At 30.9% G+C, this 17531-nt stretch overlaps 1 protein-coding gene across 1 annotated transcript; it reads right to left on the minus strand.

The window, feature by feature from the left end:
• Positions 1–1905: 1905 nt before the first annotated feature.
• Positions 1906–3709, minus strand: LOC114258415 (RING/U-box superfamily protein). Its single transcript, XM_028198373.2, has 3 exons — positions 3455–3709; positions 3270–3336; positions 1906–3019 (listed from the first exon to the last, which is right to left on the minus strand). Exons 1-3 carry the CDS (start codon positions 3521–3523, stop codon positions 2160–2162), a joined length of 996 nt encoding a protein of 331 aa, XP_028054174.2. The 5' UTR covers positions 3524–3709; the 3' UTR covers positions 1906–2159.
• Between the last annotated feature and the right edge of the window lie 13822 nt (positions 3710–17531).

A 17531-nucleotide genomic window follows, 5' to 3' on the forward strand; every position in this document is an offset into this window, starting at 1 on the left:
AGATAGCCATAAGCACAATACCAAGTCATAAGGGTATCTCTCAAGACTACTATCAATACTTTACATAAACCACAAGAGAGACAGTCTCTGTGAATATTTATTTAACCTTCAAATTAAATAAAGTATCCATACAAAGAAAACTGAGCATTAAAAGGAGAACTTATCCACTAATAAATTACCAGTGCATTTAAAGTGCCTTGACATATAGTAGTGAAACTTCGACAAACATTAAATTGATCCAAAATAATTTCAGTTTCAATATCAAGCCACCACAGCACTTCTGCAGCTCCATATGTAGGCTGCCCAACATTGCTATTGACCAATGCTACAGATCCATGAGAGAGGAGAACTTAAATGTGAAATATATTAAAATTTAAAACAAACACTGAGTTATACTTAATAATGAGAATATAAAAAACAAAATTATGGACCTCAAAACATGCTTTAAGGGTGGGTCAAACGTAGAGCAGGTCCACAACTCTGAGACAACAACACATCGAACTGGTACAAGTCTTACAAAGACACCCCTAATATAATCTAAAACCACAAACAAATATTCTCCCCCCCCCCCCCCCCCCCCCCGCGACACACACACACACACACACAAAATCTAGATCCCAACATGGAAAGTCATGCTCAGCAATCGTCTCAAACAATCATAGATAAAAAAAGAGAACTTTATCGAAGGCTTCCAGGTTCCAATGGACCATGTAACAAGGAGATATAAATTAGGCAATGCAGTCCCAAAACCATATAATAGTCAGTTACATACGAAACAACTTTGTGCTTTGAGATCCTACTAGACTGTATATGGTGACAACCATGCCCAAAATAATTTAAATGTATTTCAGGCAACTCTCAAGTTAACTATTTTCTTTATTATTATTGTTATTTAATTTCTAATATTAAAAAATGTAGACAAGATTTTACTAGAGAATAACTCAAGAAAAAAGATCCATCGAAAACAAGTAAAACAACATATGTGGCAACCACGTACTAACCGTGCAACCAAACCAAGCTAAGTCTTGTATTCCAATCAAGTGGGGTCAACTACTAAACCATACAACAAGGCAACAAAATTGGCATGAAGCAGCTAGGTTACAGGTAAGAGAACTGTATGTGAAGCAGCTCTGGATGAAGGCAACATTTTAGTTTAAGGCTCGACTAGACCACTGATTGAGGCAATGAAATTTCATATCAAGGAAGCTATGTTGTATTCCAAAGGATTGTATATGAGGCAATCTATGTATTAAAGCAATACTGTAGTTTTTAAGGTTCTAAAAGAACACATATTGAGGCTATAACAGGACATCAATGCTATACAACATTTGTTTATAGAAAATGTAAACAGTATATTAACATTGACATACAATACCGTCGTGGAACGGCCTACTAGACCATTACAAAACACCCGGAAAAAAGAAGTGAAAATTAAAATTAAAAAAAGAAAAAAAAAAACTTATGCCTAATAGAAGACTACAAATAAACTGATAATTTAAATGAGCATCCTGAAACAATCTTCAATTTTCACATGATGCACCACAACCTTGCCATGCAATTGCGTGTAACAGCTATAAATAAAGATTTTCTTGAGGAGAGCCCCAGACCAAGTGGTCGGGCGCATGCTTGACCTTCTCATCGGCAGAGGTTCAAGCCCCGCTAGTCCCATCCCACTCCCTACTAACACTACTAACTCAACAATGCATTTCCGATAGACAAAGTAAAATATTCTTTACAGCAATCGCACAACGCAGAATATAATGGCCACTGAACATAGATTAGTAGCATCCAGATTTAATAGTGCACACAATGAAAAGGATCCAATAAATCCTATTTATCAACAAGATATTGGAACTCCATGATGAGAATAAGAATCATATATCACTTAAGCATGAAGAACAAAGATGCATTCAAATCAAATTCAATGTATTCAATTTCTATACCACTTATTCATTCACATACCAACAAGGTCTTCTACATCAGAACATACGCACCAGATATATGACCAAACTCATACGAGAACCAGCCTAATTCCCGGGTGCTTCAAAACCAAATCCACATCTACAACTAGGAAAATCAGTCTAATGATAAGAAAACACGCAAGACATGTGAAAAAAAGAGAGACCCAACATATATATTGAGGCAAACAGAGACTCTTCCTAAGACCTTGTGATCATGCTACAAGAACGAGCCAACCGGAATTTCACACTGCCTCCATCTAAAGTTGCCTCCCCCTTGATGGGTTCATAGTCATACTGCTTCCTGCAACCCGGACAGCGACCATCATCCTCAAGAATTCTCTTGTGGCAGAAAAGGCAGAGCCTGAACCCACACAAACAAGGTTGAAAACTCGAGTCGGTAATATCCAAATCTTCACAACATATGGGACATGATGATGGCGCAGAAATGACACTCTTACAGCCCCACGCACCGCCTCCGCAACCATAACGCCTGCCTGAATTCATAGGAAAACTGAGCTGCTTCGACAGATTGGGCAGACTCTGTGGACGAAACGCATCATCAGGCTTCCACGCGCGGCAATTCGGTGGAACCCTCTTTGCCTTTTCCACATGTTCCGGCTTTGCCTCTGATACCTCCTCAATTTCTGGAGCCAAATTGGGAGAATCTAACGGGCCAATACTTTCATTCTCTACAAGTGGCTCTAAACTAGGGTTGTGCTGCTCCTGCTCCTGCTTGTCATCATCGGCCGCCAAAGCATCAGCAACAGCCTCCCAATCATCCAAGCCGCCTTCTTCATCTTCTCCGGTGATGCTTCCGGAACAACTCCCACCACTGCTACTGCTACTACTGCTTCCGCTACTACCAGTAAAATTCGTCCCAGACAAGTTACTGCCCGAGACACTACTGGGACTGTTCGAAGGCGAATCCAAATCACTGAAATGGTGGTGGATCGAACCCTCATTCGTTTTGCCTCTCGGCTTTATTTCCAAATTCTCCATTGATCGGTCACTCCCATCGCGCTCATGAACCGTTTCTTCCTTACATCCCTTGTTCTTCACTGCAAAACCCCCCACCCATCCCAAATCCAATAAAGCAATTATAAAAACATTTAAGGCACATACATATATGGGGAAATTACCCCCTCAGTTGTACTATCAAAAAATTACAACAGATTCATGAAAAAGCTTATGATTTTAATTATTAATGTATATAAAAATTACCAATTTATCTGTAATTTTTCTTTGAAGTGTATATTGCACTGAAATCTCCCCTACATATATCTATAGAAAGAGAGATCTTTGACATACCTTGGGAAAGCCACTGCTCGCGACGAGCATCGAGCTTGCACTGCTTCAATTTAGCAGACCTGTTTGCCTAAAAAAAAAAAAAAACCAAAATCAATGAAAGAAAATTGAGCAAAATCGATGAAAAACAAAAAACGATACCAATTCGAACACACACATATATAGAGAGAGGGGGGTAGGGAAATTACCCTCTTTTTCTTGGCGAAATCCTTGGCCGCCATGGGAATCGAAGCGTTGGTCATCGAATCAGTAACCATGACTGTCGATTTTCGATATCGAACAAGAGAGATATTTGTGCAAAACCCTAATTTTCGATCGAAAATATCTCAAGAAGAATTTTTGAGAGCGAGAGAGAGAAAGAGAATGGATAACGGAAACTCTTTTTACAGACTCTAATTTTCTTCTGCTTCTCGCTCGGCCTTGGTTTTTTCGGAGACTTGAAAACGAGCCCTTTACTCCTATATGTAAGTCTTTACTTACAGTTATGCCCCTGGTTTATGTCTAATTTACTCGGTTTTGTTTGTGGTTTGATGGTAATTTTGGAGTCGATAAGGGGTTGTATGTTAAGAAGGAGCGATCTCACCGACGAGACGGGCGAGGAGAGGAGAACGACGCCGTTGCGGTCGGAGATTTTAAGAATGGGGAGACGGCGTCGTTTGGTGTGGCTTTGACCACAGGTGTTTGGCACTGTGCTTGGCAATTAAATCAAAATTAACCACTTTTGTTTGGTCTGCATTGATGAGGCTTGGCTGTTCAATGAATTAATTAGAGTAACAATCCCTGTTTGTTTTGTAATTTTTGTATACCGATAGAGGGGTCATTTGGGAACAAGTTGAAAAAATTAAAAGTTAATTTTTAATTTATTTTGAATTATATTATCTTTTACATAAAAAAAATTTAAAAAAATAAAAAATTAATTTTTAACTAATTTTTCAAATCACCCCAGATATGTATGTGATACCTTTTATTATTATTATTCCCTCTGTCCCAAAATAATGGTCCCTTTTGAGGAATTAAACTTTTTTTGATAGTATAATTATTGCACTTTAAAAAAGTTAATTTTCTAAAATTACCCTTTTGATAGTACATTTTTTGAAAATATTAATGTCATAATTGTATTTTTTATATTGCTTATTAATTTAAAAGAATGGCAAAATAGAAAATTTATATTATTTTTGTACTTGATTTTTGAAGAGGGACTAATCTTTTAGGACAATGAAAAATGGAATAAGGGACTAATATTTTGGGACGGTGGGAGTATTAATTTTGACAATAGGATCCATTACATTTATGTTAAGTATTTTGAGAATAATAAGGATATATATATTTGTGATTGGTGAAAGATTACGTAATATCTTATTGACATATAAAAATTTCTCCTCCTTGTTAAAAAAAAAATTAAAAAAAAAACTAGGATTTAGGGTTATTTTACTAAGTAACTATAATTATATACAAATAGAAAATTTATACATAATTTATATATTTTACTTTAAAACAAAAGACTCATTTGACAATTAACTAAAAATGCCACTTTTTTTTTGAATTTTTTTGGCTATATTGGTTTGTTTTTTTTAAAAAAAAAAAAAAAACTTTTATGGTCCGTTTACTGTAGAAAAATAAAATAAAAAAGTAAATTTTTTGAAAAATATAATTTTTTTTACTAAAGACAAAATAAAATCAAAAAGCCAATTATTTATTATTTTTTGTCTTTAATGAACATTTTTTATTTTTTACTTTTTTCTAGTAAGTAAACAATCTTTTGAATTTTTTTAAAAACTTAATAGGGAGATTTATTAGAAAATCTTTTTTTAAATTTTTGTATCCCAATTATTATTGTATTCTAATAAGTCTTATTATTTAGACATTTGATCTACTAAATCCTAATTCTCATATTTAAAGCATTTTATGGATATTTCTACGTTTATAAATATTTTTTGAATAATTAACAATTTGGTGATGTGAACATTCATATTTTACAACGTAAATATTCACACTAACGTGTAAATACTCACATTGATGGTGTGAGCATTCACATCACAAAACATTCACACTGTAAATGTGAATATTATTATTAGGGGTATTTTGGTAACTATGTCACTCATAAGACTTATCGGAATATAAGAAAATAATGTGAATTAAATAGAACATATATAGAGAAAAATTAATTTATAAAAAAATGTCCCAATTTAATATAACCAAAAAAAATTTAAAAATATATATATATTAAAATGGTCAAGTCCCAAACATACCATTCATTGTGGTGTTAACTAAATACAAAGGGTAAATTACACTTACACCCTTGAGGTTTTGGGTTTAATACATATCACCCCTGACGTTTGGAAATTTGGAAAATTAAACTAACTCTCATGTTATTGTAATTATTTAGACGAAATGAAGACATTGAACTCATGCACCCTCTGTTTTTTTTCTTTGCTTTACTTTCTCTTTTTTTTCGCCTTTCCTTTACTTTTTTTTTTTAATGTAATTTCCTTTGTTTTTTTACTAAGAATTGTTACTTTTTATATAAACAGTGGAGTTTATGAAATGAAACTATTAACCACAGGGGTGAGAATATAATTTTCAAAATGTCAAGGGATGAGTAGTAATTGGACCAAATCTCAAAGGATGTCAATATAATTTACCTAAATACAAATAACAAAACCGTACATATTTCTACATTAAATGATAATATTTAATTTGAACATTTTACTTTGATAAAACACCTATGAAATTGATTTTTACTTACAATAATAACAATGTCTTATCATTCCTGTAATGATTTTTTCAATAAATTTTTTGCATAAATAAAATTTTTCTTTTAAAATAGTGCAGGAGAAAGTTAAGCGTGAAATGTAGTACAATTATAAGGAGAATCACAACCATGACCCAGTCCACCCAGTTATAAGAAAATATATATTTTTTAATTTTTTGTATTAATATCTAATAATATAAAATGATTTTTAGAGTTCTCTATTCTTTAACTTTTAAATTTGTGTATTTCAAACTCTATAACTTATATATCATCTTGAACTATACCCAAAAAAAAAAAAACACACACACACACATTATTTAGTGTGTTTGGTTTCAATTTTCTGAAAATTAAATTTTTTATTTTTCGTATTTTTTTATTTTTAGAGAATTTTTTTAAAATTTTAAGCATTTTTTTTACTTTTTTAGATGCTCTTACTTAAATGTATCTAAAAAGTAAAATATTTGTAAAAAAATATTTTAAAAAATTAATAAATACAGAAGAATACAAAAATGTACTGAATTCTTTTCTCTTTTTTTTTGTATTTTTGATATTTAGTGAATTTTCTAAAGATTTTTTTCACAAATATTATACTTTTTAGATGTATTTATATTAGATGTATCTAAAAATTAAAAAAAATTACTTAGAATATTAAAAAAATTCAGTAAAAATAAAAATAAAAAAAAAACACGAAAAATAAAAATTTCAATTTTTTGAAAAATCAATCATAAAAATCCAAACCAAACAAACTTATTGATATTTAATGGCATTATTGTGAATGCTATTAAACAACTTCCATTTGTGTAATTCATTCCACATCTGAAAAAAAGAAAGTTACCCAAAAACAAAAAGGGTTTAGGTTAGTAACAAAACTTGCATGATGCCTTGAAATCATCTAAGTTAGGTTAGTAACAAAAACAAATACAATTCTATAAAACTATCAAAATCTTTAGTTAAATCACTATCATGTGGGGTGTTTGATCTAATACAAAACATCTTTATTTGCTATTTTTAAGATTATTTCTTCAATTTTGTCCAATGCTCCCCACAAAAGTCTTTTGAAAAATTGTCTAGTAGAGGCCCCTTTACATTTTGATTGGCAAATTAAGAAAGAAAATTTTTTTTAAAAAAAAGGAAGAAGAAGAAGAAAGTATTAGACAACGAAGGCTCCGTTTGGCAAGAGCTAAACAGGGCTTTTTTGGCTATTTTAGCCACAAAAGACAAAATAGACTATTTTATCCACAAAAAATAAAATATCACATCCAACCCATAATCATTACATTCTTCTCTAAAAAAAAAATCAAAAAAATCAAAAAGCTCTTTCTAAACCAAACTTTTTAGCCCAGGATAAAATAGCTAAAAAAGTCAAAAAACTAAAAAACCAATCCACTTCCTAAACGGAGGCGAAGTGAGAGAAAGAAAAAAGAAACAAAATAAATGACAACGGTATCTGTCTACTTGTTTGAATAAATTAAAAAAAAAAGAAGAATAAAGTAAAGGAGAACTAAGCTTTATATAATGTTAGTAAGAAGGATAAAAACAAAATTAAGTTATTCTATCGTCTGTTCTGTTATTTAAAGCTTACAGCTCACTTAAGTTTCGTCACGCATTTTTCATTTTCAAATTACTTCTAAAAATTGCCTCACTATTTTATTTTAATATTTTTATAACTTGTTTTGTTTTTCTCTCCATCTACAATGTTTTTTTTAATCAATCAATAAAAGATGAACCAATTGATTTTCATAGCATACTCATGTATGCACACCTTCTATTATTATTATAAAAAAAGTAAGAGCAAAATTAGTAACTATTGACTCCATCTATTTTCTCCAATAAAGATAAGTACATAGGTATTATGCAAAGGGGTATTTTTTTTAAGATCTCTAATATTATGATTTTATAGTAGAAAGGACATCAAATATTTTCATGATGTCTAAGGTCTCTCAACATCAATCCAGAGAAAATTGGTCCAGAGAAAATTCAAGTCAGAGAAAATTGGTCCAGAGAAATTTTGAATCTCTGAACTTCTCTAAACTTCCCACTATAAATTTCTCAGCCCTTTTTTTTTTTTGAACATAAGAATTCCCCAACCTCAACTCACTTCCGTGCTTCTCAAAGGTGAGGAAGAAAGGCAACAGTACAATATTATATACATACTTTCCATTATCAGAAGAATTCCCATTGAAGATGGAACTTCATCACTGTGAACAGTTGAATCTAGACCAAGTATCTCACTCCCTAGATTCCCAACATCGGGGACTTCAAGTGGAAGAGCTGAAAAACCATCCTCCATTGAAGATAGAACTTCATCAGGAGAAGAAACTGGTAGAGATACCAATCCTTGTTCAAGCTGGTCCATGCATATGTATATATTTTTCAAATCCGACACTGCAGAGAGAGAGAGAGTTGATCAGAAGCTTGCTGCCATGGTTGCGCGTGGTGTTGAGGTTGGTGTTGAACTGAATTTTCTCTGGGTTGTAACCAGAGAAATTCTCTAGATCAACCCAGAGAAATTCCTGAGGGGACTCTTTTCTTGAATCACTGACCAACAACATAACTAGACCAGTACCATGGACGGTGAGATCGCCGAGATGGAACAAAAGAACCAGTAGCACCGGAACACACAATACAGCACCAATTACATGCCGGAGAGCAGAGAACAAGAAAAGGAGAGACCAGTTTGAAATTTCTCTGGCTAGAAATTTCTTTGGAGGAAGAAGATTCAGCAAACAAAAATTGATATGCTTTATGTATTTTTTGAACTGATATGCATTACAGACGAAAGAATTAGATCAACAAATGAAACAAGGAGTGTATTTTCTGCTTGTATAGATGAAAGTACAGTTTGCTGCCTAGCAGATTTTAGCCAGGGTTGTTAGGACATAGAACATGTGCGCAAAGGGTTTTGTTATATGTATTCATACTTTCTATTAGCTTTGTTGGTAGGAATGCAAGAAAGATGATGAAAATAAAAGAAAAGAAAATGTTTATGGAAGGTTCTATTTAGTAGTGGTAACTGTCTGAAAAAGTGTGGGGATTGTTGTTGTCTGAAGAAATTTCTCTAGCATTAGAGTTCGCATCTTCTCTCTTCTTCACAACAAAATTCAAACACACCATCATCAGAAACAAAGACCGCCAAGCTCGAATGCCTCACCGGAGTCTCAGCGAGTGTTTCTAGGGTTCCGGTGTACCTCCTGTTGGTAGCAGCGGCGGAGTTGATAATCAGCTCCTTTGCTCGAAGCAAGCAATTGCATGGCTTCGAAAGAGCAAGAATTGCGAACGAAGCATGTGGCTCGTAAACCCTAGACGAAAGACAACAATACAGGTGGGTGGGTTTATAGATCCATGAAATCAGGTTGAGAGATCTAGAAAGTATAGAGAAAAAACAAAAAAAAAAAAAAGAAGAGAAAGAGATTGGGAGGTTCTGCTAGAGAAAGAAGAATCGGGCAATGAGGTTTTGAGGAAGAGGATCAAACCCAGTCAAATTTCTCTGATATATGTTTAGGGACCTTAGACATTAAAAAATAATTTTGTGCATCTCTTCCATTATGAAAAGTGGGAGAGGGACCTTAGACTAATTTTCCCTTATGTAAATTGAAATTCTTATTAAGTTGATGTATTGAATGAGAAATGAAGCACTTTCTCATTGATAATGCACATTGTACATGCATGAGGATGATGATTTTTTTAATTCATTCTTATTTTGCATCAAAAACCTTAAAAATTAATAAACCACCTAATTGACTTTGATGGTGCTATCTGCAAAATGGATGGTTGGACTTCGGCTTGTGGTGAGAGATGACATAGGCAGGTTTTTCTCGTTGCCCGTTCAATTCATATATCACAAAAAAACAAAAAAAAATTAAAAATATATTTTATGTAATACATTTTAACTTACTAATTGAGATATGATAAATATGAATTTTGATGACTTATTTTGCTCAAAATGTTGAGTGTTCGATCATATTAAATATTGATCTTACTTTTATCATATGTCAACTAATGAGTAGAATAGTGACATCATGTCATCAATTATAATATGTACCTATTAGATAAAATATTTTCTCACCACGATGTTGCTGCTACCATCACTACTAATACAATCACTAATACATTAATTTTTAAGATTATAACCAAATATTAAAAAAAAAAATTATAAAAAATATTTCAAAAAAATTGTAATAGGAGCAAAACAAACAATGTAATCGAAAAAAAAAATTAATAACAAATTACTATAAGAAACTCAAACTAAATATAGAAAAAATTTATTTGCACATAGCCTGTTATCTCATTATTACACACCACATATAAATTGAATTTTTAAAAAATTTCTCAATTCACACTATTAATAATATCAAAATATCTCTCATTTCTCCAAACTCAAACCTTAACTCTAACTTCACCACCTATTACCATCATTCCTCTCCCTAGCCCTTTCGTTACCCCCTCCCTCCACCACCATACCTTTTCCGATCCCCTTTCACCGTCGCTAATGCAATCATCTTCTTCAATCACTCTCACTGCTACTGCAATTACCTATTTTTGTAGCCACCACTTCTGTAATCTACCTCCTAGCCTAGTCACCCCTCTTCAATCCCTTCCCAACCCCTTACCCCACAGTCACTCCCTCATTCATTTCTTCATCCATTCTTCTACTCTTATGCCTTCTCCCTTCTTCTCCATTCCCTCTTATACCATCACGCCACTCTTTCGCAACACCCTTTGTGAGAACTCACATTTAATCATTCTTAAAAATGCATCATAAGATGTGAATGATAAATTGATTTTATCTATAGTCTATTTAATAAATATATTAGTGTATAAGTTAGTTTTAAACCATTCCAATTTAGTCACTAATAAAAATATTGCTAAAAATAATTATTTTGTAGGTATTTAATATTTATCATTTGTAATTATTTTTTATAAAAATTCAACTCAATAATTACCCTTACTAAATGCCTTAATTGAAAACTTTAATTAATTAATTTTAAATAATCCACATAAATACACAATTATACAAATTTATTCAAAAAAAAATAAAGTAAAATTCGGTGGCTGGTGGGGTGATTCACCGAAGACATGTTAACTTGCATGCAATAGTAAGGGGGATAGGGTGATTATTAGCCTTGGATTTAGAGGATTTGATGTGATGTAAAAGAATGATGAGAGAGAGATAAAGAGAGAGAGCCTCAGGTGAAGTAAGAGATGTTAATATATAGGAAAAAGACTCTTCACCCCTTTTTTCTTCCACTCTCTTGACTCTCTCTTTCTCTTTTGCTCAATTTTTTTTTTCTTCCCCTCCAATCATCACTTGTCACGCGTGTGTGGAGATAAGAATGGTAATTGAAGGGGGTCTCTATCAAAACTTTAACATATATGTGACATGCATCCTTCTTGATCTCCAACTGATTTGAGAAGAGCCTTATGAAAAAAAGATAAATTACAAATATATCTTTTGATTTGTTTAAAGTATAAATTATCTCTTATAGTTTAGAAAATTATAAATATCCTTTTGTCAGAATTTTTTATAAATATCTTTTTGTCAGAATTTTTTAATTGAAATAAAATTTTAATATTATTAAAAACTGTTAATTGACTTGATGATTTATTAATAAAAAGACTTATTTATTATGAAATTAGAAATCTTAGGGAGCATAATGTAATTTCTAAAATCACAGGGAGTAATTTATAATTTAAGTAAACTTCAGGGGGTGTGTTTGTAATTTATCCTAAAAAAATATAAAAAATCTTGTGAGCAAAGATAGACTTAGGAAGGAGGAAGGGGGTTAGAATTTTTTTTACCATTTCACTACCCCATTTCAATCCTATTATTTTAAGAAAACCCTCTTAACCATCTCATTATATTTATTTATGCAAGTTTTCAGATTGTATTCATATGCTAAAATAGCTAAAAAAATTTAGATAGAATTTTGTTTGTAGTTATATGTAAATTTATGATATGTATAGTAAATATTTGAAGGTTATTTTTATATTAGTAGCCTTAAAATCGTGATATAGTTTTGGAATTAGACTTGCATATGTAGTTTGTGCCATTAAATAGATGATTGAAGATTTTATTTGATTTGATCATATAGTTCTTTAATCTGGCAGAATTTTGTATGAATTTTTGAACAATTTTATACTTACAATTTTGAGATGATTTCTTCTACAAAATTGTTAAGAATGATGCCTAGTTCATTCAGAAATTTTTTGCATCAATTATTATAGTTTTGTACGAATTTATAAGAAATTTTAATTAAATCTAAAATTTTAGACAGATTTTATTTCATGTTTGAAAAATCGATAAAAATCCTATATTAGACCAAATATGGTATTTTTTAAATAAAAAATGAAATTTGAGAAGTCTAGTTTCATATTAAAATTTATATTATGAAATTTATTTATAAATTTAAGTGTAGAATTATTTTAAGAAAATGTGACGAATCTGTATTATGCAATTTCTTGAAATTTTACAGAATTATTTATAACTTATTTTTGAAAAATTCTTCTTAAAAATGACCATAACATGTTTTTTGAATATTTCATATAATTACATGAATTTTAGAATTGTATAAATAATTTATTTATAATTTTAACTACGAAAATTATGTTTAGAAGATTCTGGACAGAATGATAAATGACCAAAAATTACTATTTCAATTATTTACTAGAACTAAAAGTAAGCGTTATGCTAGTACTATTTAATTGGATCTTGTAAATTAGTAGTCCATGTATTTGTGTGGTTGTGGTTCATTTTAAGTATCTAAAATTATTATTTCATACCATGGCTTAATGTAACTATTTATCATAAATTTGTACATTGATTGGTTATTGTAAAGCGTATGTGTAATATTTTCTATGAAAAATTGTAATAAAATGGTATAACATTATGGTGATTTAATTTTGTAGTTATTTGTGATTATTATGAAAATTAGCTAAAATGATTTAACGACATGTATGAAATTAACGGTTGACAGTTAATACTAGTAGTTTAGGGCAAGCCCTCTTTTTTGAGAATTTTTACATAAATTGTGTCGTGAAACCCTAAGATGGCATGGACTTATTTGAACCCTTATTGGTATTTGGTTTTGGGATAAGGGTGGATGTGCAAGTAGCACACTGGGAGGTTACGTACCCTTGGTAGACCATTCCCTGGGGATAGACCACATATGCCATGACTTGGGTATGTAACTCTACATATGGACATTTTTGAAAGTTACAATTGATAACACTTGAATATTTGATCAATAAGGAGGTTTTCAAATTAACCTTAACCATAGCCATAGCTTAGCGATTGATAAGTAAATCTTTTTGGTGAGATTTTGAGTGTCACCTAAACTATTAAAATTGTTGAAATTATTTTAATGGTTGTAATATTGTCATGCTATTAATTTTGTTATTTTCTTTTAAATGTCATGATTATTAATCTGATTATTGTCTCTTAAAAAGAATGGTAGGCTTGTTATATTTTCTTGCCGTGTTGCAAAACTTATGGCATATGTTTTGTTGCTCTAATGTTTTATGCCATATGTTGACGAGGAATGAATAGAAACTGAAAAAAGAACTGATATTAATATAGAACATTGGCTAACTTGAAGTCACGACTATAGCAAAATAAAATTTTATTATCTTATGCATTAATAATTAAGGATGTTATAATGTGGTTTAATGTTACATTTGGAATTTTCAGTTTTTTAATTATTTTATTTAGTGTTGTTTAAGCTTTTGGTTAGGTAATAAATTATTTTGTTATTTAATTACCTTTGATCTTTCAAAAAATTTTGGCGCGTCAAATCCTTGCCACTATCATCCCAACTTAAAACCCAAAGTCTAGGAGGAATAAGAAAATGATGATGAGGGGAAAAAAAAAGAGAAGACTGGAGAACGGGTGGAAATTATGGTAGTGGCTGGTAAGGAGAGTAGTGGCTAGTGTAACGTGGTGTAGTGTAACGTGGTGTAGTGTACTGAGAGATTGGATTTTAGAATTTTGTTCAAAAGAATAATTTGTTTGAAGAATATAATAGGAATTAATAACAAAAAAACAAAAACAAGTAGGTTTTAAGTAAATTACATTAACGTTTGTCAAGTAGAAATGAGATTGATGGCTAAAATTTATAATCTAAGGACACGTATCATGGTGCCGCGCGAGAAGCAATGACGTGCATGGCTCATTTTCGCATATGGAAGGAGATCAATTAAGAACAATGCTATATCTATTTAAATCATTACTTACAATCTTACTAAAAACATACATGTTGAAGGAGTATAATGCAAACGAGTCAAATCCAAGCTGTGGGCCGGTCCAATCCACTAGGCCCAAACCCAAGCGGGCTAGAGAAGTATGTGAGCCAATTTATTAAGCCCATTTTCATGAAGAATGATCTTCTCAAGTCCTCAAGCACTTGGGCCCAATATGCAGTGGAAAGGCCAGTCCAGCTACGATGCTGGGTTGGGTCGAGCTACTAGACCTAATTCGTGGACCGAATTGATGAGTCGAACCTATTATCAGAACCGAAGTGGGCCGAGCCAACACACAGATATCCGAATGGGCCAGCCCATCTCTACAAGCAATCTTACGAAAGGTCGAACCGAGGCACATCGGTACCGAGTTAAGGGAACCTCTCAGGGAAACGTGGAAACTGCGAACACATACATGTGCAGGCTGCTACTTCAGTTGTCTCTCCCTTCTGGGAATCACATAAACACTTAAGCAAAAGGAATATGATCTGTTATATGCATGGTTACAATGAGCACATATATCCATGGTCAACTACCTTGTCGTCTTTTACCTTGAGCAATGCTAAAAGAATCCTTAAGGCACCAAAACTTCATGAAATCATTTTCGGCAACAAGTAAAGTCTTCTATATAAGTTTCACTCTCTTCACATTGAAAGTAACTCAATCTAATTTGAACTAACTCACTCTATCTCTACTCAAAGACTCTTTTTTTCCTTTTCTTTACACCTAGAGAGAGCCCATCATTTTCTCCGATCACTCATTCTTATACCGGAGGGGTTTTTCGACCAATCCCAGCTGGATAACTCTGATGGTGTTCTGTTTTGCAGGTCCCCAATTCTTGAATTGTCCATTTCAACTACGAAGCTCTGATCCACTTTTATCTAGTGCGGGATTCGGTACACACACACATGTCCAAATATCATTGGATATTTAAATATCATTGCTTTTTTGACAATTAATTATACTTAGCCACTTATATTTTTAATAAGATTGTTAATATATATAGAGTTATTCATCCATTAATGCACGATTAACATTAACCTTATTTTTATTTTTATATTTTCAAGGGGTTAGGGGTGCTTTTATTTTTGGAGAAAATTACAAATTAATGATATCTTCTCAAAAAATAATTATAAATTTTCATGAAAAAATTTATAATTTTAATTATTAAAATTTGTGAAGTTTACATTGATCCCAATTTTTTTTTTTCAAAGTTACGTTGAAATTTTTATTTTCACTTTATTTTCGCTTGCACTTATAAAGTTCTTACTAAATGTATATATGTCAAATTATCATTATTAGATATCTAAATATCACTTTGTATGATTTTCAAACTCAAATATAATTTTTTGAGTTTATTATTATTATTTATTTTTAGTGATTTTTTTTTCATATTTTAATCAAAAGATTTTACATTTTAAATCTACTTAATCTAGATACATTTTTTTAAAAAAAATGTTGATTTTTTTTCTATTTTTTTTGGTATTTAATAAAAAAAATTGATTTCTTCATAAATAGTTACCTTTTAAGTAAATCTAGATGATGTGTATTTAAAAAGTAAAAATAATTATTAAAATATAATTAAAAAAAATTAACTAAAAAAAAATTCAAAAAATCGTTTTCAAAAGCTAAACAAATCAGATTCATTTTGTCAATTACAAAAAAAAAAAAAAAAAAATCAAAATTTCTAGATTAGGGTTTATTTATTTATTTATTTTTTTTAAAAAATGGTGTTTTACTATCTATTCAATTAATTAATTAATTAATTTTTTTTTTAATTATCAACTCCACATTTGAGTGGGCAGTTAGGATCATTCCTTCACTGCAAACTTGCAAGTATTCGGTATATCTTAGAATTTGGGGTCTTTAACATGTTTAGGTAAGTTTTACACAAGATTTAAATAATTAATGTGGATTATTGACTGATTTATATTATGTTAAAATGTAATATAAACACTTGGATAAAATATATATATATATATATAATTTAGATAGTGTTATGTGTTAAGTAAAACTGTGACTAGTCATCACATTTTTTATTAGCAAATTTAAAGGCCGTTTAATTTCATAATCTATCTATCTATATATTATATAAACAAAATGTAGTTTTTAGTGAGAAGAAATATGAGAGCTCCAAATGCTCAATCTATATTTCTTAATTTTTCAATTTAAAAAAACAATTAATAAATCACACATTCAAACATTTTCTTTTAAAACAAAGAATGCATTTTTCATTCCTAAAATCATTCCTTCCTTACAATCAAAGAAACAAGGAGTTTTGCAATTAAAAATAATAATTAATAAGTCACACACTCAGAAAATATTTCGTTGTAAAATATTTTTCATTAAAATATTTTAAATTCTTCACCATAAAGCATAAAATGATTTACATAATTAAAATTTTGTAACATATTTTTTTTCTTACTATGGCCATTACTACTTAACGGACAGGTCAAAACTCCTTATTTTTATACACACTAAACGTTTATATATATATATATATATATGTGTGTGTGTGTACAGATTTACATATATTATGATTGAGTAATTTATATTTATATTTATATTTATATTTTTCAATTTTAAATAATCTATATCTATATTATACTTAATTACAATTCAATAGGGTTTTTTTAAGGTTCAAACTCTCAACTAATTTTTTTAATAATGAAAATATTAAAACATTAGTATATTAACAAATGTAATTTACTATTATCATATGGTAAACTAAAATTACAAAACTTATAAAACGAAATGTATTTATATTTTATTGGTTTTAGGGGTAAAAGAATAACTGGAAGGACCGACCAAACCGACTGATTTCCGGTCGGTATTTTAAGTTTTCAATCGTTCGATTCGGTTCGATTTATATTTTTATGTACATTCGGTTCGGTTTATGATTTTTTGGTTTTTAGACCGACCCGACCCGACCCGACCCGACTTATACAATATTAATAGGCCCAAATGTGAAGCCCCAAACTTATGTAGGAATTACATGGCCTGAGCCTAAATTTTATGCAAAATGGATAGAAATATAGGCCCAAAATGTGAGGCCCAACTACGAAAAAAAAAGGCCAAAAAATCGAAAAATCGAAAAACTCGCACCGCACTGTAATAAACCGAACCGCACCGGTTTATGTCATTTTTCTGGGCGGTTTGGTTCACAAATATAAAAAACCAAAATGATCGGTTCGGTACAAAACTAGTGAAAAAATCGACCGAACCGAACCGATTTCACCCCTAATTGGTTCTTAAAAAGTTTCATTACTTCCATTTAA

The sequence above is a fragment of the Camellia sinensis genome, chromosome 4 (assembly GCF_055761805.1).
Source record: "Camellia sinensis isolate YWXY chromosome 4, ASM5576180v1, whole genome shotgun sequence".
Taxonomy (NCBI): Eukaryota; Viridiplantae; Streptophyta; class Magnoliopsida; order Ericales; family Theaceae; genus Camellia; species Camellia sinensis.

Excerpts from the sequence above, each read along its gene's own strand:
- LOC114258415 (XM_028198373.2), bottom strand. The coding sequence starts at position 3,523 with ATGGTTACTGATTCGATGACCAACGCTTCGATTCCCATGGCGGCCAAG. Across the intron at positions 3,337-3,454 it reads ATTTCGCCAAGAAAAAGAGG|GCAAACAGGTCTGCTAAATT; the intron begins GTAATTTCCCTA and ends TTTTTTTTTTAG. Across the intron at positions 3,020-3,269 it reads CGAGCAGTGGCTTTCCCAAG|TGAAGAACAAGGGATGTAAG; the intron begins GTATGTCAAAGA and ends GGGGTTTTGCAG.